The 27,322-nt window shown below is 41.5% G+C and overlaps 1 protein-coding gene across 1 annotated transcript; it reads right to left on the bottom strand.

Moving 5' to 3' along the window:
• Positions 1–323: 323 nt before the first annotated feature.
• On the bottom strand, positions 324–11,931 carry ednrba (endothelin receptor Ba). The gene is made up of 8 exons (XM_032566314.1): positions 11,684–11,931; positions 9,938–10,434; positions 7,848–7,960; positions 6,306–6,510; positions 5,627–5,776; positions 4,456–4,589; positions 4,247–4,355; positions 324–3,168 (listed from the first exon to the last, which is right to left on the bottom strand). Exons 2-8 carry the CDS (start codon positions 10,340–10,342, stop codon positions 3,031–3,033), a joined length of 1,254 nt encoding a protein of 417 aa, XP_032422205.1. The 5' UTR covers positions 10,343–10,434; positions 11,684–11,931; the 3' UTR covers positions 324–3,030.
• Positions 11,932–27,322: the final 15,391 nt, after the last annotated feature.

Here is a 27,322-nt window from a genome sequence, read left to right as displayed (position 1 = left end):
CAGTCAAAGACAGACACATGTATATAATGCTGTAAGCAATAATTACCATCCATCTCATCACATATTGATTAATTTAAAAAAAAAATCACAGGGTCTCTTTTTCATAACAGCATCTTTTTTATTATTATTATTATTTTGTGTGTTGGAAGAAAATCTGTACGTCACCGCATACGTTGGTATGCGGTGACAAAGTGACGAAGGTAATGAGTCAGACAAGATTATAGAAAAAGCAAAGCTGGCCATCGATTAAAGCCACTGCACAGAACAACATGACTTCAGTAGTTTAAGAACCAGTGAGAAAAAACAAGTTTAAAGCACTAATGTGGCAAACGAGAGGAGATTTTTTTTTATTTTTTCCATTTTAAAATGAGTGCGTTATTATGAAAAAGACCTTAGGTCTTTGCATTTTTGGTTGCAGTCAGAGTCACATGTCAGCTTCGGAAATGCTGATCAGCTGGTTCCATTTGTAAACAACTCATTTGGTCAAAAAAATAGAATAATAAGTGGATAAAAAAAATTAAAGTGACAGAAAATCTTTCAACCATGGCACAACATGCAAACCAACGTGACCATCGTTAAAACAAGCAATACTTTCAGTTTTAAAAAAGTCGAGCAAGAAAAGAACAAAGAACAAATCTTTTGAAGCGTTGTAAAGCTACAAGCTAACTTCACCAATGGAGCTACAGTACAAGCTAACTCCATAGGTTAGGAGTTAGCTTGTAGCATCACAAACTAGGTAGTTTACATATTCTTGGGTAAACTAAGAACGCCCAATTTTTATTTCACTCACAGAATAAAGGGGAAGAGATTGCAGCGGTGCTAGATGCGTGTAATTATAGATGTGCGTACTATTTAGTACCAAACAACCCGTGCGCACGCTCCAGAGGCTCAGCGATTCTTCTCCGACCCTTTTGATTTTGAATCATTGACGCTTTCGCTGTAATTGTCCACATCTGGAGTCCAGCGATCCGTTCAATCTTTGGGGAGTTTCTGTAACAAGGAATCTGGAAACGTTTGTGAAATAACTCGAGTTTTGATTTGTTTACACATAATGCGCAATGGTGGAAGCTGAAGCCAAAAACAATACTGAGAAGGTTTCTTGAATCTGTCAAAGAACCTCTGTTCAGGGTACAAATATCCACTCCAGTTTCAACCGATCAAAGCATGTTTGATTTAGATATGTAAGAAAGAGTTTTAAAATAAAATTTAAACACAATTCCCTCTGCCTCTTCTGCTTTGAGAGGTTTATAATAAGGGCAGTGGTGATGTCACACTGTGTACATCAAAGAAGAGTTCCTGTAAAATAAGGTTGTGCTGCTTTTTAAGTATTGCGTGTGATGGTTACGTTAACTCTGAGGTTTACAAAACATGACAAAGAACAGCCTGAAAGCTCAACGATTAAAACAGAGCAACTTTACTACAATATGTTCGGCCTTCCTGGTGTTTGCTAGAACACTTGCTCTCTCTCACTGCCTAAATGAACTACAACTCTGTCTAGACACATAGAAAATTAATGTTAATTTTTTCTCCTTACTAGCTGTGTTTCCATTTTTTTCTTATAATTGTGCAATTTGATGTATCGAAAATGAAAACAAGGCAATTAAAAAAAAAAAAAATCTTTCAACACAAAGTTTTGCCACCAGGTTGAGGTGTTTTTTTTCTTTTCTTTTTTTTGTGGCCGTATCAATATTGTATTGTTTTGCAAAACTGCAACTGAAACACTTTTTGGCATCACACAGGTCACATGATCAACAATCGGATGTTACTACTGGCGAAAACCATGAAGAAGAAGACGACAGGAAGTAGTTGGAGGATCATGGCGCAGCATGTCTTTTTAATGACTTCTCATGTGAACAAATTTATTCGTGCATAATTTTAATTGTATTTCTTATTTAATGGAAATGTCACAATTTAGAAATTGTGTTTTTTCGACGTTAGCTGAATATTGACAAAGTTTTGCACATATTTGTAATGGAAACACATCTGCTGAAAATAACTATGTTAGAGAATATGTTACTCTTTAATGGCCTCTACACCGAAGAGTGTTAGTACCTGTGTTTCCATTGGCCATGAAATTGTGCGAATTGGAATTACAAAAATAATTTTGCTGAATGAAAACGCACCAATCTTTTTTTTTTTTTTTTAAAGCATGTTTTTGCTAAAAAAGATTTTTGTACTAAGATGAGGAGGTTTTTCGGTAATCAAAATTTGCGTATTTCACAAAATTGCAACAGAAACACTTTTCACATCACACAAATCAAACCTTTAAAAGTGGCACAGGCCTCTTCAAACAGTTGGCTCTGTCAACACAACTCAACAACTACTTCCTTCTTTACTTCAAAATAAGAGACGCAAAGAAATAAGAGAAACAAAGCGCCAGGTTAAAAGTCCTCAGAAGAATAGCTTACTCTTGCTTCAACAGACATAATCAGAGACAAACAGCAACCAGATGGCGGTTCAATATTGCAAGAGCTTGTGCTGCGATCCCGTTACACCCCTTGCGGTAAGTATGCAAAGCATGCAAGATGATTAACACATACATTCACTTAACTGGATACACATCACATGAACAACAGAGCCTCAGAGCCACCGTAGAGCCGTATTGGAGAGCGTCTGCAACAAACGTACAACCGTCCATACGATGAGATTCATTGAGTCAAAGTTACAGTCCAGACTGCGGGTTTGATTTGCTGTTGCAGTGGGATGACCTTTAACCCTTTTCAGAGCAACACTCTTCAATTTTACCGCTTTTCTTTTTTCTTATTCTTTCTAACATTGGCTCCAGCTTTTGAAAAAAATATGAAACACAAAGCCCAGAGTGGAGTTTTTGGAATTCGCTGATTGCCCGCTCCCATCTCTCTTCGGATAAAGAGCGAGTTTCTGTAGAGGCGCATCTGGAGCGCTCGTATGACATCTTAAAGGAGAAAAGAATTCGGCCTCGTTCACTCAATCGTGTCAATCAAATTTGTTTTTCTTGCTTTCTCGTCGTTTTGGTTTTGGGTCCTCGTACCCGCCTCTAGCTGCGCCGTCCTAACTCCTCAGGCTGGACTTGTTGGTGATGCGGGAGTGGCTCTGCTCGGAGGATCGCTCGGTGACTTTGAGCTTCATACACGACTGCTTCTCGTCCATCAGCATTTCGGCAGGTAGGACCCAGCAACACAGACAGGACTGGAACCGGAGAAAGGGGGTGAATTTAAAGGAAAAGAAGGTCACATTTTCAGCAATTTTATTCACATTATGTTTTTACTAAACATCGCTTTGCGACAAACAGCCCTTTAACTTGTTGACATTTTGTCACGTTAAAACCACAAACTTTAATATGACAGAAGAAAACAAAGTACAGTAACTTGACTCGACCTGAAAGCAAAATCTGCTGTGCGTCCTTAGAGAGAGAAACCTTTTTTAAAGTAATAAACTAAGCTTAGCTGCATTGTTTCATAACAAGGATCAGTTGGAATGTGTGCATGATTGGATTTACTTTTATGTAAAGTGTCTTGAGATGACATGTGGTGAATTAGAGCTACGTAAATAAAGCAAATTGACTTGAATCAAATTGACATGCTGAAAATGTATATGCTTGTCTGTCAAAGTTGAACTATAATATTTCCTTCAACAGCTTAGAATAGGACTGTAATGATACAAATCTAGTTCATTACATTTGTTTTTCTTTGTACAAATTCATTCTTGGATAATGACAGTTTAGTCTGGTCAATTCGGTCTATTTTGAGCTCCTTTGAAAAGTAGAAGTGGAGCCTCCTGCACAACCAACAAGAGTGCAGCAAGTTGCTTCTGAATAGTAAGTCAACAACAAAAACGCTTGAGGTTTCCAGCAGCCATTGTACAGTGGGAAAAACCAGTTGGCCAGACGTGCTGAAACTCGGTTTGGGTTGCTAGGTGATGGGCCGGGATTCGCTGGTGTTGCTAGGTGACAGGCAGTGCCTGTTGATTTGTGACTTTAGATTTCGGAGTGCCGTTTTTGCCATTCACTGATGCTCCCATGTCTCTCTGGATAAATGTGAGTTTCTGTGCAGGAGCATCTGGAGGTTTTCGCAGGTTTTTGAAATGCGTCGTTCTCCGGACACCAAAAAAAATGAACTTATTGCCAAAATACTGCTGGGTGGGTTTTTCTTAAGTGCTTGGGAAGTTTTTTTTGTCTGTTTTTTGTTTTTTAGGAAGCAGTAGAACTCAAAAAGGATGTACAGAAAAGTGCAAAATGTGAATTTTGTACGACAGAGGCTGGTCTTACCCTGAAGCAGTTCTTGAAGCGCTTGCTGACCATGTACAGGGCGATGGGGTTAATGCAGGAGTTGACAGAAGCCATGTTGATGCCGATGTAGTCCAAGACCAAAAAGAAGCTGTTAAGGAGTATAGATGCCATGCCTCAGTGTTTCAGAGTATTTTCTTTGGCAAGCTGTGGCCTGAGTAAATGCCGCGTCTGTTTTCCCCGTTCCGTACCTGAGCAGCTCGCAGCGGTTCGGGTCCACCTCATCGTAGATGGTGAGCTTCAGGATGCGGCTGAGGTGGAGAGGAAGCCAGCACAGAGCAAACACCAGAACCAGACAGAACACCGTCTTGGCCACCTCCCTCCGCTGATTACAAAAACACACACAACCACACACACACACACACATCCATCATGACTTGGCCTGGACGTGACTGCGCCTCTGTGGAGTTATACATCACAGAAAAACATGCTGCTCTCCCCTAAATTTGTCGTCATTTCAGATCAAGTTGATTCCAAAAAAAGAAAAAAAACAGTTATTCTGGAGCTTTTGATTACATTTAGTACCGAAGGTTTATTTCTGTTGCTCCGCTATCGACACCAGCTGCATTTAAAAACAGGATTGTAGGTATCTGATGTTACTGTTACACAGTAAAAAAAATTTATAGCTAATTTGAGTTTATTTAGTCGGTCACAGAGAATACAATGTGGGAGTTCGTTTTCCAAAGTTATATTTTCACCAAGTTATTATTATTCTTGGTGAAAATCTATTATTCATACATTTATAAATATCAGAGTTCCAAAATTAAAAAATTGTTCACAAACTAAATATTTAGTTAGGAAGTTAAATATTTAGTTTGAAGACTAAATATTTTGTTCCCAATTCAGTGTTTAAGGGTCTTCAGTTTGGGTGTGAGCTAAATATTTAGCTTTCAAACTCGCTATTTATTTTGCCAACTTTATTAGATTTATTTATCTAACTAAGTATTTAATTTTAAAACTAAATATTGAACTTGCTAACTAACCATTTACGTTGCTGGCTAAATATTTAGCTAGTATGCAAATTAACTTGCCACTAAGCGGACAAGTTTTTCAAACTAAATGTTTAGTTTCAAATATTTAGTTTGAAACTTGAAACCAAACCTTTAGTTTGAAAACTAAATATTTAATTCTGACTTAAACATTTAGCTAGGAACTAAATATTAGTTTGCAAAATAAATAATTATCTTCCTGACTAAATATTTAATTTGAGAGCTAATATTTAGCTTGAGTGATATATTTATAAATGCATGAATGACACGGTGAAAATATGACACCCACATTTTTGTCTCTCTATGAAAGGCTAAGTAAAACCAAATGTAATGTTGCTGTGAATTTTCACCTGTGTAACCCCGTGTCTCTGACCTGTTTGATGTGGTCGCTAAGGGCGATCTGCACCCCGTTCCTCTTCCTCAGCATCTCGCAGGTCATCAGGGTGTAGAAGATGCCTGTGCAGGCCAACGGAAAGCAGAAATACGCGCCGAACAGCCACCAGTCCTTTGCTGTTTTATAAAACTGCACAAAAAAAAGAACAAAAGGACCGCATTGGATTGCGTTCAAACATCTGTGTGGGAGCGCTCTGAGCTGGAGATAAAGCATGTAAGAAGCTGATTTACTGGAGCGCAGCCGCTGCCTGAACCTTCGCCGGAGTGGAGGGGGAAGCTCAGGGGTGGGTTTGGCGTCATGCAGGACATCCTTTTACCAATTGCTGACTTATCAGCGGCAATATGCAGAGGTCACGTTGTTACATTTTAGTAAGGGGGACGTAATGCAAAGTAAAAACAAGCTATCTCCCATCTGTGATGTATATTATTTCATCATCCATGAACTCTTTCCAGGCTCCCTCGTCCAGGCGTCACGCTGTGACTCTAAGTGCGCCGCTTTGCTAAGAAAGCTTTCGTATTTGCACACAGCATGCAGATCTGAACCTTTGCACATTTGCGTTTTTGCTGCGTGCGCGGCTGAGTCAACACGCATCGCTTCTCCTTTCAGACAGAAAGAAGAAGAAGAAGAAGGAGAAGACGGTCCGCGTGTCTCAGCTCACCTTCATGAAGTCCGTCTTCTGCCTGGGGTGCAGCAGACAGATCCTCAGCTGCTCCCCTTTGTAGTCCATGGTGATCATGTCGAAGCCTATTATCTCTGGAACGGCCAGGATGACGGATAAGATCCAGATGAGGGCGATCTCGATGGCCATCCACTTCGGAACGCCGATGCCTTTGATGCGGCTCCAGGAGACCACGGCACGAAACCTGGAAAACCGAAGCGGCATGTGAACCTTAAAACAAGTCAGATTTAGGCAGATAAATGGTTGGATCCTTTTGGGGGGGGAAAAAAAAGCACAATGTGATTTAGTGTTTGGTTTGGATACGGCATGCAGTTCGCTTCCAATGCAACGCCTTGCGAAAGCATTTGCACTCCTTCAACCTTTAACTTTTCCCCACTTTTGTCATACAGTACAGCCAGGAATGGACCCATCCACTTTTTTCACTTCCGATACCGATACAAATATCTGAGGCTTAGTATCGGCCGATACAGATCGGATACAGAAAAACAGCTGATCTAACTCCAAACTGTTTTTTTTTTTTAATAAAGCATGACGTCACTCAGCACAAAGCATGGAATTAGACTGAACGTTATGGATCGGGCACATTGCTACCAATACCCGATCGAACATTTTTCAATATCAGGGCCGATACAAATATTAATCTCGGGTCCGATTCATCTCTAATTACAAGACTCATTCTCAATTAGAGTTAGATGTAAAGTCTGATTGGACCATTCCGACAGGCGACGCAGTGATCTCAACTATTCCACTGCACTAGTCTCTCCTCTCCAGGTTCAGCTTACCAAACATCCCTACAACACAACACTGCCACCACCAGGTTTCACTGTGGGGGATGATCGTGTGTTAGTTTGCCACTAGACATTTTGTACGTAGGCTAAAAACTTCAATTTGAGTCTCTTCTGCCACTCATTCGTAATGGCCATATTCGCTTTGAGTCTCTGAAACTCCTCTAGACGTTTGGGTTCTCTCCTTACATGACCTGTAAGTGTAGGCAGACGGCCATGTCTCAGTAGGTCTGCAGGTGTGTGCACCTTCAGATGGATTAGCCCCGCTTTAGACTTCATGCCTGCATTGTTCCCTGGTCTTCGTGAAGTTGCTTGGTTCTCCAAAGCCCCTTCTCCATGGGTGTGGCTTTAACCATGTGCTATACAAATAAACTTGCCTTTACTTGACTTAACGAAACTTCCAGGCCTCCGCACAACAGCTGGACACTGAGATTGAATTACACACAGAAGGATGCTAACATCTGCTAACTGCAGTTGTTTGCTGGGAGTTTTGTTTAGAGGTATCAGACTATGGAGCTTTGAATACAAATCACAGATTTCGCCATTGTATACTTTGTGTTGGGTCAATCAAAGCAATATCCAAATGTGTATCCAACAGTCCCCAGCTCTGTATTTTAAAACGTGAAGTTTCCAACTGCTTAAATAAAAATAAAAAAAGAGATAGAGAGAAAAAGAAGCTAACAGGACAGGAGGGAAGTGTGTGTTTGCGTGATGCGTGGGTTTTGAGCAAGCGTACCTGTCGATGCTCAAAGCGCACAGGCTCAACACGGTGATCCCCACGGACGCCTTCTGGACAAACGGCACAACCTTGCACAGAGTCACCCCGAACGGCCAGTCCTCTGCCAGGAGCTGCAGACAGATTGCAACACGGGCAGAAGGTCAGCGAGTTAAAGCCGAGGCAGGGAGTGATGCAAAGGGCCTGTCTTCTCCAGGACAGCGCTCGCCGCCAGCGCTTGAACCTGAACTCACAGTTTTTGTCGGGTAAAACATCGCAGCCTTGTCTTTAATTTTAAAAAAAGAAAGAAACACACAGCGAGGCCCCGCACGCCTCACTTTTGACCTGTCAGCTTTCCAACCGAATGAGAAGTTTGAGCTCCTGGAGTTCAAGAATCACCCAGAGGATCATGTACAACACAAAGCCTTTAAAGCTTTTCTTGGATGGGGGACAGGAATGCGAGTGGAAATCAATTGAAATCATATGTGACCCCCGTGTCTCTGTCTCTCTGTCTCCGTACCACCCTGTCTGGTCCTCGCCTACGCTCCGGTATGTAACTGCGACCACCAGTTGTTTTAACACGCCTGCCCGCTTACCCAAATATACGGACACTCCGGTTGTCTCTGGCCCTCGCTCTCGCAAAGTGAGCCTGGCGCACAATAACATGCCGAGAGACATGGGGGGATATGAAGAGGCTCAGAGTCCAGAGGAGTAATAACATTTCAGAAGCACTAGGGAGCACACACACACACACACACGCACACACACACACACACCTTTCTACACGCACTACGTCTCCACTTTCACTGGTGTGTGCTTCATTATGTGGACATAAGGAGGAATAGGTGTGGCTGAAGGGTTTAGAGTCCAGAAGGAAGCTAATCTATTTGTAGCTTCGGTTTCTTTGACCATATGATTGCTCAAATTGGAATTACAAAAATAAGTTTGCTTCATTTTTTTGGGATAAAAAGTTTTTGCTCAAGGATGAGGTGTTTTTTTGTTATTTCTATTTTTTTGGCTGTATCGAAGTGAGTGTATTTCGGAAATCTGCGACAGAAACACCTTTTTCGAATCACAGGAGTCATGTGATCAACGACCGGATCTTACTACTGGGGGAAAAGAAGAAGAAGAAGACGGCAGAAAGTGGTTTAATGACATAAACGTATTCACATGTAATTTCAACTGCGCTAATTTGAAGGAAAAAAAACGGCGCAATTTCGAAATAGTTTTTTTTTTCTTTTTGTTTGTTTTGTTTTTTATGTTAGTGGAATATTGACAAAGTTTTACACACATTTAAAAGCAGCTATTTGCTCCGCCGGAGCTCTCGCAGCATGTAAAGTTCATCAAAAGTTGAATTTGTCATTCAATGGTGTTGAATGCACACAGAGCCGGTTCTGGCCTGTTTGGCGCCCTGGGCGAACCACCTCTTCAACGAGGCTGTTGACCAGCGGCTGGAATGGGTGCTTGGCATTAGGTCCTCTGGTTGAGAGAGCAGGGCAGCAGGGGTGGCGCTGATGCCGCCCTCCCTCTATATGTTGCCCTGGGTGGTTGCCTATGAGTAAGAAACCGCCCCTGAATTGTAACTCTTCTGTGAAAATGTCAACTTCAAATTTCCCCAAAATGCTGCATAGGTAGCCACTACCATGTATGAGGTGTTTGCCGCTCCAACGCCTCAATAGCTGTGTTTCCGTTGACCATATAATTACATAAATAAGAATAAATTTGATTAATGGAAACACGGCAATTTAAAGAAAAAAAAGCAAACTCAAGTTTTTGTATAAAATGTTTTTGTGGTTGAGGTGATTTTTCAGCTCCATCGAAATGAGCGTCTTTCACAAAACACTGCATTGGAAACACTTTTTTCCGCATTACACGAGTCACGTGATCAATACTACTAGCGGAAATGAAGAAGAGAACAGGAAGAGGTAGGAGGATGTTTTTTTTTAATGACTTACCGTGTGAGCGAACCTATTCACGCAGGATTTTAATTGCATTTCTTAACTAATGGAAGCACCGCAACTTTGACACAATTTTCAATATTGAAAACGTTCAAAAATACCGAAAAGTCTTCCTGCACATTTGTAACGGAAATGACGCGGAGCATCTCTAACCTTGTAGACGTTGATGGGGATGCCGACGATGAGGTGCAGCAGGTCTCCGAGCGCCAGGCTGCCGATGAGGATGTTCGGCCCGTTCCGCATGCACTTGTTCTTGTAGATGATCCGCAGGAGAGTCGAGTTGCCGATGATGCCGACCACAAACACCAGGCAGGACACCACCGTGTTGATGTACTTGAACGTGTCCCGGATTTCCGTGGGCCCCGTGCACATGGGCGGCTGGCGGCTGCGCGGCATGGTGATGTTGGGCCTGGCCGGGTCCTGGGCTCTCCTCTGGACCAGCCCGAGTCTCTGAGTGACGGACAGCGGGGCCTGGGGGATTTGGTGCTTTGGCTCCGGCTGCGCGCTCGCAACCGTCATGTGAGCGGCCAGTAAGAGGAAGCAGAGGCGAGTTGTCATTTTTTTTTTCTTTATTATTATTTTTGGACGTTTTTAGGAATGGCCGTTTTGTCCGGGAAACGCTCCCACTTTATGTCCTCCTTTTTGTGCTCCTGGAAACACAAAGTAGAAGCAGAAAATGTCGCGTGGCGATTTGCCAGAACGTTCTGGAAGGCAGAGGAATCGTTTGCCTGTCAAGAGAAGGAATCCCAATCTGCGTTTGGTAAAATGTCAGGGGAGAGGTGGAATATTCTGAGGCAAGGCTGGAATTTCTCTAGGATTGTGAAACTCAGCCAAGACGAGCTAAGCCAAACCAACCGTTGAATAACAAAAGAGTTTATTGATTTATTTAAACTCTGAGCTTTTTAGTCTCTCTGTAGACGCCCAAAACTATTTGGGCTCTGAGTAGCAGGAATGAGAAAATAAAATGTCTGGAACATTGATATGTCATGAGGATTACATTAGTAACACTTTACACTGAATGCGAAACTTGTTTTTATGAATATTTGTTGCCAAAAAGCTTATGCGTACAGTTTTGCTCAAAATGATTCGTACCTTTGGCAGATTTAGTTATATTCCTGGTCTATTCATTTTTGCCAAGATTAAATAATCTATGTGGGGATTTTAGAGATGAGGGTGATGGCAGGGAGGCCTTCCGACCTCAAAGGGTTACCACATGACCAAAGACAAACAGCGACATTAAGCATTTTTTTCCCCACTGATTAATTAGAACAATTTTTATCACAGTCTAAATTGTTTTTGAAATAAAAAAAAAAGTCAAGGGAAAAGAAAAAAACTGAATTGGAAAAACCTGTACTGTGTACTGAGATTGATTGTTGGAATAATAAAATTAATGACAATAATAACTTCTTTAAAAAAAAATACTAAGTTATGTTTTATTAAGAGCAACTCATTGTGTCATTTTCTTTCTACTTCTATTTTTTTGTATCTTATCAAACAACGACGACGAGAGAAAACCTCTGACTCAGTTCAGATGAAACTTTTGAGCAAAATATTTGCACAAACAAAAATGTTTTTCAAAATCTTTAAATACTTGATAACTATTGATAAATTAAACTACAAAATTTCCCTGTCGGTTTGCAGTGGGAATTCCCTTGTGGCACAAAAACTTCTTTTAGAGAGAAGAGTTTTTAACGCTGATCTATCTCTTTAGCTCCTAATTCTGGTTCGCTAAAGAGTTCACCCTGATCTTGACAGAGCAAATTTCCCAGAGGGAATCTTCGCGGTTTAAAAAGGAGAAGCTGATTTGAACAAAACGAGAAAAAGTCAAAATGCAGACACTTTTCTCTGTAAGGCAGTTCCTAATGTTTTCCAGTCACTGCTGTTCCAGCCTGTACTTACCTAACCTCAGACTGAGGCAGGAGCTCTCCGAAAGCTTTCCCCTTCTCAAATCAGACTTTCCCGACTCCCAGCCTCAGGACCGAGAAAGATTCCCAAATCAAAGTGACGCTGTTCCAGCAGCGGCGGCGCTCCGCTCATCTCAAACAGAAGCCACCCTCCCTTTCGAGGCGAGTCAACGTAACGAGCTCCAGCGGCTCCTCAAGTCGCTCCTCTCTGCTTCTGGCCGCTGAGTCCCAGAGTACGGAGTCTCATGACTTGATCCCTGCCCTCCCATTCTTATGCAGAGGAGGGGGGCGGAGGACCGTGGAGGCAGGAGGGATGTTCATGAGTTAGTTGGTGTGTTTACATGGAAGCGGTGGCCTGAAATACTGACCGGTTTTCGGCTTAAGCGGCGTCAGGGGCTCAGGATGTCACGGTTTTACCCCTGACAAAAGCCTTTCCAACTTTTGAAAGGCGTTTCACATTCATGACCCCGTATTCATCTTCATCCCTCTTTTCATCAGAGTTGTTAGCATATCCACCTGCGACGGTGGATGCACAGTTTTCCTGTAAAGTTAAGTTGTTTCTCCACCATGAACACATTTAGGAGCAAATACACAAGGTTGACTGACAGCGCTAAGACCCGCCTCTTGCCTCTGATTGGTTGTTTTCGACCGGAGCGCTGCATTTCTACAGATCACAATAGTAGCACTGGGAAAAAGTGGAGGAGCTCGATCTTTTCACAGATAATCTGTCTCATGCGTTACTGTCACAACAAGTCTTTTTACTTAACAAATTAAGTAAAAAAGATTTGTTTTATATGTGTATAAAAGTAAAAGTTAGTCAGTTCAGTCTTAAATCCCGCCAAAATACAGTAAAGCCTGAGGTTGTAATGGGAGAAAATGTGAAACAAAATGTTCACTGCTGCACCGTCGCAATGAAATTCTTTAGTCAGATCGTTTTATCAAACCGTAGGTCAGCCCAACGTCTTCCCGTACATGCTGTCATAATGACACCAGCATTCACGTTTTGTTTTGTTGTTTTTTCGTCTTCTCAGATGGTGCGGAGTAAAATTACGTTTAGAATCGTTCCGTTTTCCAGAATTTCGCTCCCCGCCTGCAGCGTTCGCGGTGGCTCCTCTCTTAAAGATAAAACTCAACGCGCATCTTAGCGTGACGCTCGCTTCCTGTGTCTCTGCGTTTTTGAACTTGAACTTTGACAAGGAGGAGCGTGGCTTCTTTTTTTTTTTTTTTCTGTCACTCTTTCACCTTTTCAACCTTTCAGACTGTTGACGGTGCGCTGACGTTTGCGAAGTCACTGCATGTCGGTGTCGCGTACGTTTCTCGTCTCTCCTGCCCGGGAGGATCGCGGCCTCCGTGAAGGATGACTGTGGATGATCTTCTGTTGACAAGAGTTGCATTTATCTGGAAAACCTTCAGTTATTTATTTATTTACTTTTGGACAAATGTTTGTTGCAAATAAAAGATTAAGAAAACAAGATTTCTATACTTTCATTGATTTGTTTTATCGACTGAAACTAGGGAGAAATCCACCGCCGGGCTGGAGCTGTTGCAGATGTACAGACACCCATACACACAGATATATACAGTCACTCGATGCTGGTCTGAGAAATGTCTCTGACTCTTTTTGGTTTTTTTATTGACCTGAAGCACTGTGGTGAAAGTCAAAGTCGATAGTTTTTTTGTTTGTTTGTTTTTTTTCCCTGGGACACAACAACATCTCAGCAGCTTCCTTCGTTTCTTCCTTTCCGAATGCAGTAACCTCCATCGCTCTCTTAAAATAAATAATAAAAAAGAGTAAACCCTAACAAAAATATCGCAAAAACCAAAAGTCCAAGTCAAAGTTTAAAATCCGCAAACAATAACTTGCTGTTTTGACTGTAGCTACATCCATAATTGATCACGGATGTCATGATAAAGGGTAGGTTGGCCAACCATTGATTCTGTAAGGAAAATTCTTGAAACATAATGTATATTTCATAATTTTGGATGTTTGCATGAGAATAAATGCACGTACCCCTTGTACTTTCCCTGAACTTACTTTCTTGGACATAGAGATTACTTTCTTGAAACGTTCATGGAAGTTTCAAGTTTAGTACGACAAACGGTGGCGCAAAACGTGGGAATGCTCTAGATGCAACGCAAAACGATGGCAGACAACTTTATTTCTAGTGACATTTTCTGCATTTAACAGCTGTTTACCCTCTGAAAACACACTGTGATGTGTCTGGATGTACCTCAAGAAGTACTTAGCTGGGCGTGCCGTGGTGGCGTAGTGGTTAGCTCGACCCGTATTTGGAGGCCTTGAGTCCTCGACGCGGCCGTCGCGGGTTCGACTCCCGGACCCGGTGACATTTGCCGCATGTCTTCCCCCCTCTCCTTCGCCGTTTCCTGTCAGCCTACTATCATATAAGGGACACTAGAGCCCACAAAAGACCCCCTGGAGGGGTTAAAAAAAAAAAAAGTACTTAGCTGCACCACTGAGGGTAAATTGTATGAAAGAACCTTAGAATTTTCAGGAACATACGTTCAAGGGAAGTACTTGGTAAATTTTAGGAAAGCCTCTAGTAGGTTTTTGGAAATCTACCGGAAACTACTTTGTGAAGTTTATGAAAGCTACAAGAAAGTAGCTTTAAAGTTTTGTGAAAGTTCCAAGAAACGTACATGTGATTGTCTTGTGTCTTCCGGGTTCCATTAAAGAACCCGGAAGAAGTGATTTTAAAGTTCCTGGAGAGTGCCAGGAAATTCCGGCAAGTTCCACCTGATAACTTTTGGGGGAATAAACCTCTAGCACAAACTGTATAACGTTGCCAGGTGTTAAAGCACGTCTCTGCGACGTACGAGCAGTGACCTTGCAGGGAAAAAAGACTGCTCTGCAAAGTTTTCTGAAAAAGAATTCGATGAGTGCACACATTTTAAGAAGTGTCCAGAAAAACCTCGACAAATTTTCCCAAATAATGAAGCAGCTTTCCAATTTGCTTATCTTAAAAGAGACTGGACAAAAAACAACATAACTCAGCCCTCTAATGTGTGCAGTGGGTTTGTCGCTGCCAGGATTTGGCCGGGACAGCGAGTCACGATGCACCAGAGGTTATGCAGCTGTGTCCCTGCTTCCAGTCGTTCAATAAAATTTACTGGATCATGTAATAATGGTCAGCTAACTAATGACGTAGAAGCAGAATTTAGCTCCCAGGGACATGGACTGCGTTTAACGGACGCTTGACACGCAGAATGCCTTTTTTTTTTTTAGAGGATCCTAAAATTCCCAAAACAGTTAACCACTTTGTTAATTCATATTTCACCCCAGCATTTAAAACAAGAAAAAAAAAAAAAGTAAAAATCATTTTGTACTTAAAGCTAATGGAAATGAGTCAATTTCTATTATTTAAATTAAATATGGTCACCTTCTTTAAAAATGATCCACTAAATAATTTTTTTGCCAAAATGACTTTTTGTTTTTTTTGTTTTTTTACCTAAATCACCTTTTGGAAATAAAAGATGATGGCAAATATTTTTAGTTTATTTTTTGCAAAAATAACTGTTGGTCCAAAAAAAAAGACGTAGGGGGTTATCTTATCCATAAGTTCCTAAGATATGATAGAAATTAATTCTATAAATGCGCAAAAATTCTTACTTTTATTTTAGTTTGCCTGTATATTACTTGTTAAAAATTTTTTTTAGGTTACATTGTGTTTAGTTTGGATTCATTTCAGGAGCAGGAAATGTGATAAGATTATTACCCGATCAAATCAAAAGAAATTCGAGTCACACAGCAACATTTTCAAGTTTCAAGTAGAGTAAATTACGAAAAATGACTTTGGGTAACAAAATGTCCCACAGGAGACGTTTACTTTCCTTGATGAAGTCCAACAGACCTGATGACCTGACTTCATCAGGTTCATATTGTTGCAAAACTACAACATGAACCATATGACCTATTGTCATGTTACATGATTGTCTCATGTAACATGAAACGCTCTGATGTTTTAAACTCTCAAGTTTAAAACATCAGAGTCGTAGAAATCATAAATGAATAAAACATCGTTTGTGTAAGGAAAGCAGCATATCTCGCACTGTGATCCATTACAGTCCAGTCAAATGCCTCTTGTAACAGAGTCGAAACCAGGCTGGGCTTCAAACGAGCGGGCTTAAAAAAAAACTACATCGAAACAACTGGGTCTGCTCGACCCTCCAGTAAAGGTCAGAGGAGGAATTTTGGTTTGATGAGAGATCAAGTCGGATCCAGGAGCATTAAGGTATCTCTGTGAGCCGAGTTAGAATGCAAAACTGGAAACGTGTGGAACTTTTACAACATGATTTGGAAATTTTTACAAAAAACAAATTAATAAATCTTCTGATTCCAGGCTTTGTCCTTTGTTTCATTTCAATGTCACACTCGTCAATAAACTTTAAATGGAAATCTTGTCGCAGATTTCCATTCACACATGTGCTCTACCTTTCCTGCTCCCACAATGTGACTCTAAGGTCATCACAAGGTCGTGCCAGAGATCAGACCGCAAGAAAAGAGTCAGTCCTCTGGCTCCTGTTCAAGCTGCCCAAGGCAACAAGCTTAAAACACTAAAACATCTGAGACGGCGTCTGAGCCGAGAGGACAAAGTATCCACTTTAGCTTTGTCACTTTGAGATGACAAAACACACCACAAGTAAAAAAGATAGTTAACCAGAAACCCAATAATACAAAAAGGGACAAAAGAGCTTAGAGAACATCTAAATGTCATGATTTTATGATTTGCTGTGTTTTTATCCTCTTTAGCTCCTGATCCACCTAGGAGGACGTTGCTGAGCGCTCGCTAGTGGACACACCTGGGCCGTGTTTCCTCGTCCGGCAGCCTGGATTTAAAGAAGCTGCCAGAAATTCCTTCCACGCCACTATTCCCTGTGAGCTCTCTGTTTTTCCTCCTGTCCTACAGTCAGAGCCTTCAGCCACCACTGCTTCCTGGTATTCACTCTTCTCCGTGTGGAAATGTGACTTCTTGCCCGGTGAATCATAAAGAAACCAGAAAGACTGATCTTTACTCACATCTGACCTATGCTGAGTGCGTACATGGGTCGTGCAGTTTGCCTACCAGCAGCACGTTGGTGTGTGGACGATACCCTGATTTACTTTCTCCAAGGAGTACACACACACACACACACCCGCACACACACACACACACACACACACACACACACCTAGCCGGGTAAAAAACTGTCTCTTGTTCTTCGCTTCATACAGAGAGTCTGGACCCACAGCTATTGAACAATGATTGACTCCAGGAGGCATGCACTGTGTCGAAGTTCCCCAATCGCTAACATTTGTCCGTGTCATGTGTGATGCGCCAGTTCGATGCCAAGAAGCTTCCTGAAAATTCCCTGCACTGTAAACGACCATCCTCCACTGCGAAGAGAGACGTGCCAAGCTGTTAAGTCTGTTAATGTTAATTCAGTATTTAGAGTCGTGACCAACACGGACTAAACGGCTTTGTTCACTTCACCCATTGCCATCGCTAAAGCTACAGGCAGACTACAATTCAAAGATCGCAACTTCTTCAGCTCAATGGGAGAAACCCCTGATGGAGAAGTGGAGAGAGATTCAGATCGAGCGGGATCCTGTGGAGCATTGTGAAGACGATGATGTACGTCCACTTACTTCGACAAACCACAGTACGTCCGTCTGCAGAACTTTGTCTCTAGGAAGATCCTCAACGGCACAGGAGCCCCACCAGCTCCAGACCCACGTCTGATTTCCAATGCCACTCAAAGAGCCTCTACTTTCAGAAAATTTGGGATGATTTACTAATTGTTGGGACAGCGTACATAAACGATAACAGGAACATTATCGTGACTTTGTGGATTAATTCAGTCACACCCTTGTGAACTTTATTCCACAAAGACCAAGGAGACAGTCTTAGGATAAAGAGCTTTATACCAGCCTCAGCAACTGGGAGAGGACAGGCGGAAAAAACTTTAAATTCTTTTTAGGACGGCGGAGGTCTTTGTTGGATTTTTCTCTCCATTTGAGGTTATGTTGCTAAAAGCAACTGGGCTGTCTCATTTAGCATAACAGTTAGCATTTCCCTCTGGTCTCATGTTTTACAAATGGAGCACGGTTAAGCTAGGCTTCATGTTGTTCCCTGATCTTTGCTAGCAGCCGTTGTTCCTGGTTCAGTGTTATCTACTTCAATTTAAACTGGGAGTTACATAAATGTTCCCGACTGCACTTCTGATGTTCCGCTTAAGCAAAGATGCTTTCTTGTTTCTTGTTCTTGTGTTTTGCTGCGACTAATTACCTCTACGTCCACGTCAATTAGCTCTGTATTGACCTTATAAACGGTAGATTAAAAAAAAAAAAGTTTTTTTTGAGCACCTCAAAAGCCAATCCAGGAGCTTTTGAAAACCTCGAGGAAACAGTGAGATGTAAATCAGAGACGGCCTCGATTAACTGGGGTACTTTTGTCACTCCTGTTTTACTGCCTTTTTATATTAACAACAGTCTTTCATCATCATCCTCTTTCAAGTGCCTCCTTAATGCCGTAATTTAAAAGAGAAAGAAACAGTGTTGACAACCGAAAGCCAAGAACGCTTCCACTTCGACCGGTTCAGTCGTCGCCTTGTTCTTTAAACTGGGACATCTGACTTGCCCCCGTTGATCTTCAGAGATCTTCCCGCGTCTCTTGTAACACCTCTCAGCTTGCTGCTCCAAAGGCAGAAAATCACCCTGGGTCCATGTGAGCACAAAGAGGCGAATTGTTTTCGAACAAGCAGGGATTCACAGCCGTCAGTGTGGACGTGAGGACATCTCGCAGGCTAAAAAGTAAGACACAATGGACCCACAGAGCTCGGCTCTGTTGGAAGCAGGTCATATTAATTTACGGCAGCACTATAAGTGTTTTAGATGCAGTGTATTTGTGTGTGTCTTCTTCTGTTCTTATGGGGCAGGAAAAGTTCAGCGGCCTGCGCCCCGCGGCCTTGTGAATTGAGTGGAAGGTTAATAGGAGGTAATTGACTGCCTCTTTAGTTTAGCTGTAGAAAAATGTCTTCTGAAGCATTTTCTCTTTTTTTTTAAATTATTCTATCTTAGCCTTGAGTTCACTGTGTCCTTTTTGTTTCCACCATTGGTCAAGGGATGCTTCATGACAGATGAATGGTTCTTATAACTTTTCTTTATTTTTTACTTGTACTTCAATAGGTTTTCAGTGTTGACCTTCTTTAGATCAGTAACTGGCTTTAACCTACTTTTGCATCCTTTAAAGCATTTGAAAACACAGACTTACAGTTTTTCCACTTTTCTAAAGGAAAAGGCAATTGAATATTAAATCTCTACTTTATTATCTTGCTGATACCTGGCTGAAATGAGATGATTATATTGCTATAAATAGCTAACCCTAACACCAACATCAACACCTTTCTGTCCCTTAAAACATTTCAGAAGCTGTCGCCAGATAGCAATAAACTTTAATAAACCACATTGCAATTTATAGTATTTCCCAACACAAAGTAACACACAGCTGAAACTAGATCTGTCCATAAGGTCATGTAAAGAAATTAGCATCCTTATGAAATATTCAGTTCATTATGGTGACGTGTTATGGCCAGACTCAGATATATTTTGTTGAAATTACAAGGATAACTTATATTAATAATAACAATAAAGTTGAAATATTCACTGAATAAAAACGCGATATTACCAGAAGAAGGTGGTATCAAAGAGTTGTCGTGACATGTCCGGTTCACCTTTGAGAAGTCATCACATCCACCTGCTCAAACTACTGTAGATTAAAATAAACACCATGACAATGTCCGGTGATCAGAGGTCCTCTTTACTAGAGATCAACATGTTCTGGTGCGCATTGTCAACCCCCAAACAAAAGTGAAAGACGTTGTGACGAAGGTAGCTTACGCTGATAAGAGGGGTAATTATCCACATTGATGATACGAGTGGGTAATTACCCAATTGTATCAAGTTGATATCCATCAAATGGTGTCAAGTGCCTATGATACCATGCAATCATGGCCATATGTCAGCCATATGGACAAATGGCCGACATAGGCTGGTTGCCACTGGGTGCTATGTTTTCTTTCTTAGTGTATCTCCTCATCCTCCTTTTGCTTGCCACATGTTATCTTTCCATGGCGTCTTCCTGTCTTTCTACCCTGTGTCTTTATTCCCTCAAACCTTCTCCAGGGGTTGATTCTTCCGTCTTTTTGGTGACAGAAACAGAGGCTGGGGCCGGCCCAAGGCATAAGCAAACTAAGCAGCCGCTAAGGGCCACTAAGGGGCCCGCTCAGGGGAGCTGATTTATTATTTTTTTGGTAATAATTTCTGTCATTGTAATATCAAAAACACACAATTTCACCACGAAGTGATTTGTTTTTACAATAATATATATTTGATAATGTTTGTAGAAATTATTATTTTATTGATAAAAAGTTTTTTTAAAAAAAAGAATTGCTATTGGGGGCCCCTGGTGGCCGCGGTAGGTACCGCATTGCCGGTAACATGAGTGCATCCAAACGTCCAAAGCTCCGGTCAGAAGTTAAGTTAGCAAAACAATGTCTCAAAAAGGACTTATCCTTCAGGGAGGGAGAAAAAAAGCCAAGATAAATGTGCCTTGGTAATGTAATGTAAAATATTTGTAAAGCTGCTAATAGAAAATTAGCTTGATAGCGACGTGGAACGGTCCAGTTCAACAGCCAAACATTTATTCTAGGGTCTTTGTGTTTGTGTGAAACTGAGTTTAAACTTTAAATGAGTTGATTCTCATGGTTTTCTCTGTATATTTCTGGGGTATTTTGGCTTCACAACGTGTGTTTGAAAACGTTTGATAATAATGAAAACTTCTCAATGTTTGACATCGTCTAGCAAAATGTTTTTACCTCAGGCTACATGGCTGCTACATCGATGAGCTGCTCTATGCTGTAGTTTGTGATTTGCTGTTTGCCACTGAGCAAAGTCATTTTGTGGCTAAAACAAACATTTTTTTTACATCAACTTCTAAGTTATGTGAAACTTTTGTTAAAATCATTTGAAGGCTCAGAATCAGTACCAGTACCGGTACCGGTACCGGTCCACATTCTCAGGGGAGAAAGACTCACCTGGTATAAAATAAAGTTTTAGGAGTAACGCTGAAGAGAAATTTATTTAATCAAAGAATGTCGGCTGCACCGGTTGCAGTTTTCTGGCCGATCCCCGGATCTTTAAAGAACCTGACCTGCCGATTTTGATTTTAGTTGATATATATATATATATATATATATATTTTTTTTTTTTTTTTTGTCTGAAATGTTGCTAAATGTAGCAAGAAAGTCGCTGAGTTGGCAACAGTGAGGTGAATATTGTTAACTGTAAACATTCAGACCTGACCTGGTGGGCCGGTCTGTCAGTCAAACTTCTCACTGTAATAATACTTCTCAATGTATATAATGTAATCAGCACTGCCAGATATGCAATAAGTTTATAGCAGGTGTGTGAATGATCTAATGATCGAACTGCTGATTGCAGCCAGTCCACATTGTTAGCAGAACTAGAGGGCCCCAAAACCACATTTCGCTTAGGGCCCCATGGAGGGTTGGGCCGGCCCTGCTGTGGCCTTTTGAAACTCCTATCTTCAACAAGGGACTCAGATGAAGTGACTAAACTGCGACCCTCCAGAAATCCTGGGTTGCAGCGGATGTGCTTGTTTGTGTCATTGTGCCATTTCCCTCTGCATGAGGTGCGTGTGTGTTGCTTTGTTTGTGCCCCCTCAAGCCATCTTCCTCGTTGTCTTTTCCCCCTTTCTTCATGCCCCCACTTGACATCAGCACGATGTACTCCTATGAGTTTCTCTGCTGTCTGAAGCTGAATGTGGGAACAGCGGCGCTCACGGCGAGGAAGTCTGCCGAAGTCTCAAAAGGCACCACAAATAAAGACTTCACCATGAAGAGCACGTGAAATTCAACGATCACTGAACAATATTTCTCTGTTGCTAGGTTGCGGTTGCTACTCATTGATGATGGGGGTGCTGAGATGAAAACCACTGAGTGCTACTTGTGTACATCTGCGACTGCTGAGCATGTGTATGCCATCAGGCGTCACAGAGGCAGGAAACTGAGACCAAAACCAAAATGTGGTCTACTTTATCAACCTTTATTTATGTAGAATCCATTGTTCCTCTGGTACAACCTCAAATCTCGATGTATCCTCCTTGACCAGCAGTGCCCAAGTCCGGTCCTCACGAGCATCAGTCTTGCAACTTTTGGATGCATCCCTTCTCCTATATGTCCGAGTCAAAGCTGTGTTTCCGATACAAATGTGCACAAAGCTTTGTCAATATTCCGCTACAGTGGAAAAACCACAATTTCGCAATTACAATTTCATTCCATTCAATTAAATAATAAACATAATTAAAATCACAGATGAGAAAGTTTGTTGACGAAATAAGTCATTAAAAATCAAGCTGCGCCATCATCCTCCAACCACTTCCTGTCATCTTCTTCTTCGTCATTTCCGCCAGAAGTAACATCCGGCTGTTGATTAAGTGACTCGTGTGATGCGAAAAAAAAGTGTCTCCATTGCGAAGTACACTAATTTTGACATAACCAACCAACCTATTGAACCAACCAACCTCTTATTAAAAAAAGTGAGTTTCTTGAAAATTGACGTGTTTCCACTTAGTGATTTATTTTCAAAACTCCATCCATCCATTTTCTTTACACTCTTGCCCCAATTTGCTTAATTTTACGGTCAAGCTACTCTGTCTTCCTTTGTTCACCAGCTTAGTGAATCTACCTGCGCCTGTGTGTGTATATATATATATATATATATGTATATACTTCTTAAATGGTCAATGCAAATGATGGTCAGTATAATTTTCAAGTCATGAACTATTACAGTATAAATCAAATTTTACTGAACAAAGCTCCCCATGAGAACAGTATTTTTTTCAGAAATCAAAAACTCAAAATGCAAAATGTTCCAAATTATTATGCACAGCAGATTTTCTAAACATTTTATGGATAATAAAGAACTGAAAACGGTCATTCTTTGAATGCGCAGCATTAAGTGGTCACATGTACTAAAATCAAAAGCTATTTCAATCAAAAACATCTTAACAGACCGAGTTACATGTTAACATAGGTCTGTTAGATATCACCTGCACAATTCTTGATCCATTGAACTTGTGAGTTTGTGGAAAGTTTCTGCTTGAATTTCTTTGCAGGATGTCAGAAAACCTTCCCAGAGCTGCTGGTTTGATATGAACTGCATTCCACCCTCAGATCTTCTGCTTGAGGAAACTCCAAAGGTTCTCAATAGGGTTGGGGTCAGAGGTCACACCATGAGTTTCTCCCCTTTTATGCCCACAGCAGCCAATGACACAGTGGTATTCCTTGCAGCATTTATTGTCATGCATGAAGATGATTTTGCTACTGAAGGTTCTGCTCTTCTTTTTGAACCATGAAAGAAAGTGATCAGTCAGAAAGTCCATATACTTTGCTGAGGTCATTTTCACACCTTCATGAACTCTGAATTGGCCGACCAATGATTCTCTCCCCATGATTTCGGCCCAAAGCATGACTCCACCACCACCTTGCTGACATCACAGCCGTGTTGGGACGTGGTGGCCGTCCACCACCAATCCACCACTGCATCCATCTGGACCATCCAGGGTTGCACAGAACATCAGTGAACAAGTCTGTTTGAAAATTAATCTTCATGTACAGCTGGGCCCACTGGGACCGGTTCTGCTTGTGAGCTCTGGTTAGTGGTGGCTGAATAGTAGATTCATGCACCGCAAGCCTCTGGAGGATCCTCCACCTTGAGGTTCCAGAGGCTCCAGCAGCTTAAATAACTGTTTGCTGCTTTGTTGGGGCATTTTAACAGCTGCTCTCTGAATCCGATGAATTTGTCTAACAGAAACCTTCCTCATTATGCCTTTATCTGTACAAACCCATCTTTGTTCTGAATCACAAATCTCTTCACAGTACGACAACGCTTCAGTTTTTGTTAAATATCTAATGTTTTCATATCTTGTCATACGGCACTACACTATCTGATGATTTTCATCAGCAGAGATCCTTTCTCTTTCCCATATTGCTTGAAACCTGTGGCCTGCTTAACAATGTGGAACATCCTTCTGGAGTAGATTTCCTTTAATTGAGCTCACCAGACAAGCTAATCAACCAGCTCTCTAAAATTAGTTATAGTGATTCAAAGAGCCCTAACTCACAATACCATCTATAAATTTAATAGCACAACAAAAAAAAAGTATCTTTATGACACTTAAATCCAATTTGCATAATAACTTGGAACACGGTGTGTGTGTGTGTATATATATATATATACAGTATATTTTATATATATAAATAATCTCTTCTCAGTCTCCTTTAAGGATATTTTCTTTGTTTCTCCTCCTTTTCCTCCCTGGCGAAAAGATGCTGGACTCACTCGATGCAACACCCTGACACTCATAACACAAACAAGAGACCCTCCAGCATTTTTATCAGCTGGTGTATGACAAATCTGCACCTTGACTGAGGTCAAGACCACCGCCAATGTCATTCTGGAGATAACAAAGTACTCTGATCCGGCTGGGGGAGAGCAGCAAAAGAGTGATTCTTTTCCCTCTGTCGAGTTGTTTTCCAGACCTTAAGGCTTGTGAAGGGGGGAGTTACAGTGTAGAAAAATTGCTGTGCGAAAATGTGATTTTTTTTTACTAATTAAATTCCTCCTTGAGTCTCCATCTCGGTCTCTTGTCCTTTAGTGAAACCTTCACGGGAATTAAACCGTTTAAAAAGAAGTTATTACACTAATTATCCTCCTTGCAGAGAAACTTAACGCATAATGGTCTTCACATGGTGTGGAGCAGCTCCGAGGAGTCCCCGGCTGTCAGTTTCGCACACATCCAGCACAGTCTGTCATCAGGGGTATCCAGTTTGGTTTGCAGAGTTTGCCTGAGATAGCGGGTGTTCTGCTTTGAATTTGTAGGGTTTCTCTTTGAAACGGTTTGGAAAAATGTGGCCAACTGCAGAAAGAATCCACAGAAACAAATTGGTTCTCTCGAACCCACCTGGCGCTTTAGAGTGGAAAATAAAGTCACGCATGAGTTGAGCTTCTGGTTGCAAGTCGGGAAACCGCTGGGGTTTTCTAATTGTTTTTGATGCAAAGTACTAGAAGATGACAATATTGTATTTCTTTTCCTTTAACAGTGCGACTCTACTAGTAAAATAAAGGTTGTGCAGTACAACCTCCGACCCAGATTCAATTAGATTGCAAACTAGCAGGACACCGTATAAATAATTTATAACTGCAGCTTTCAATACAATTTATTGTCATATTCAATAAATCGGAATATTATCAAAGGGTTCTTTTCATTTCTGAAATGAAAAGAACCCTCAAGTCAAACGCATGCTGATCTTATCAAACCTTTAATTCTGGAGTGCATAATCTAATTTACTAAATATGACTGCATGTCAGACAAATTCAACACCTGGTGATTCAGTGCAGAAAAATGTTTTGAACACACTGATAATCCCCTTCCCTCGCTTTATAAAGTTTAATAACAAATTTGCTGATATATACTGTATTTTGTACTTTGGCTCAATATCAACACATTTGTAATGGTGACAAAAAAAGCTAGAAACTGTCCTCATTTTTTGAAACGTGCTGCTGTTTTGCACATAACGTTAAGCTAAGTGTTAGCTGTTGCTACACCCGACACCCCGCATTTTGTCAAAGTAATAATTCCTTTAAAGTAAGACAGGAAGCAGTTCTTGAATTGTCCTGAGGCATTGTACACTGAGAAATCCTTGACATAAAATTTTTTACATCATTTGTAGCAGAATTTATGATATATTCGTTTGGCTATAGCTAACTGTTAGCTGCTATTGATGCTAATGTTGGCTAATGTAGCTTTGAAGCTTTCTGTCTCTTGTGCCAGTTCACGGTTTTCAAGAACTTGTTCTAAGTTCACTCCATGATGTTAAAACTGAATGAATTCATATCATACAGTTCAGTCACTTAGCAGTGTGAGCTACGCGCTGAACAAAACTATAAACATGTCAGTAAGAGTTTTATGAACACTTGGGTTACGCAATATGTAGAGAAACTCCAAATATATTTTCAGTAATTACTGATCTTCAGATCTGCAGTGAGAGCATCGTGCTCTGGCCATTTGCAGCGGACTGACAGTCCTTTGAACATGATAGGGGTCATGTTGAGGAATTTGATTCTGACCAAGTTGGCTTCTCGTAGGTGGTTACGGACAGTCTGAGGTGTGATGCGTCTGTTGTGCAGACCAATAGTCTCATCAGCTGTGTGAGTGGCTGGTCTTAGCCGATCCCGCAGATGGACGAGCCGGATGTGGTGATCTGGTGCTGGAGTGGTCGACGAGGATGAGGTGGATTTGCAGTAGTGCCAGTCTGTTGGAAACTCTTAATCGGCCTATGATCCGATAACGGACATTGAGCCGTGCAGCTGCTGCTCTGGTGCATCGGCACGTTGGAAGCCTATGCAAAATAAGTGATTGCATAAGTACTCACAGACTTCAACTCAATATTCAGTTGATGCGTCTTTGGCTGCAGTTGCAGGCAAAGTGTGGGTGAGCATTTGGTCCGGACCCGTAAACGGACATGGGCCCGATGTCCTTTTTTTTTTTTACCCCAACGGCATTAGAAAGAAAACATCATCACAGTTCTATAAATGGTGACAAATGCAGAATTGGTTCAGACCTGGACCGGATCAGAGTCCAAGCCTTTTCTCATTTGTCAGACCGGTTCATGATCCCAACCCGACCCGAAGCTGCCGCATGTGCGTAAACCTCCGGGTGACTGTTATCCGATCTGGAGCTCTAGATTTGGTCCAGATCTCAATGCTGTGGGTTTTATCTGTGCCTCTGTCTGCATATAAACACAGAGAGATGTCAGTCACAGATCGTCAGAGTTGTGTGCAGCCTGGGTAAATGTCTGGCGGGACCAGCGGACGGGCAGGGCAGGGCAGGGCCGTAAAGTGGGGGGGCCAATGACCCCCTGGCCCTCCCTCTTCCGGCGCCTATGGTTGCAGCATGGACACGTTTGGACTTTGCAGTTTTGCTCCTTTTGTTCTTGCGTGTCTTGCTGTATGGGGATCAACTGTTCACGGCCCTTTTCAAGTCCTTCCACAAATTCTTTATCAAACTGAAATCTGGGCTTTGACTAGAACATCCACCCTGTTGCCTTCAAACCATTTCATTGCATCTGTAGATGGACGCTTCGGCGTCGTCGTGTTGATGGAAAATAAATGTTTTCCAAATCCGAAGTTCTCTTCCAGATTAAATAAAATGTCCACATTGCATTAATTCAACCTTCTACCTTTACAAGCCTCCTAGCATCCTTCCTGTAACTTTGGTATTTGCGTCTCAGCAACAATTACTTTAATAGACGTTCACCTCCTCAAAGGAACAATAAAGTTGGATTTGACAGCTGACTTCAATTAACCGTCTGTTGGTCGTTCCACGTAGCTAATAGCGCAAAGTTGACATATTAAGTGGGGTTGTAATGTGATAATTACAGTATATGGTTGCAAAATCCTTAAAGGTGAAGCCTCTTAAAAGTTTCACATTGAAGCCTCTCACCGAGTCGCCTCCGTTTGCCTGTAAAACCCGATTAAACATTACAACGTCGCAGC

This window comes from Xiphophorus hellerii, chromosome 6 (assembly GCF_003331165.1).
Source record: "Xiphophorus hellerii strain 12219 chromosome 6, Xiphophorus_hellerii-4.1, whole genome shotgun sequence".
Lineage (NCBI taxonomy): Eukaryota > Metazoa > Chordata > Actinopteri > Cyprinodontiformes > Poeciliidae > Xiphophorus > Xiphophorus hellerii.
The sequence above is the reverse complement of the archived record's forward strand: the minus strand, read 5'-3'. Positions and strand labels throughout refer to the sequence as shown.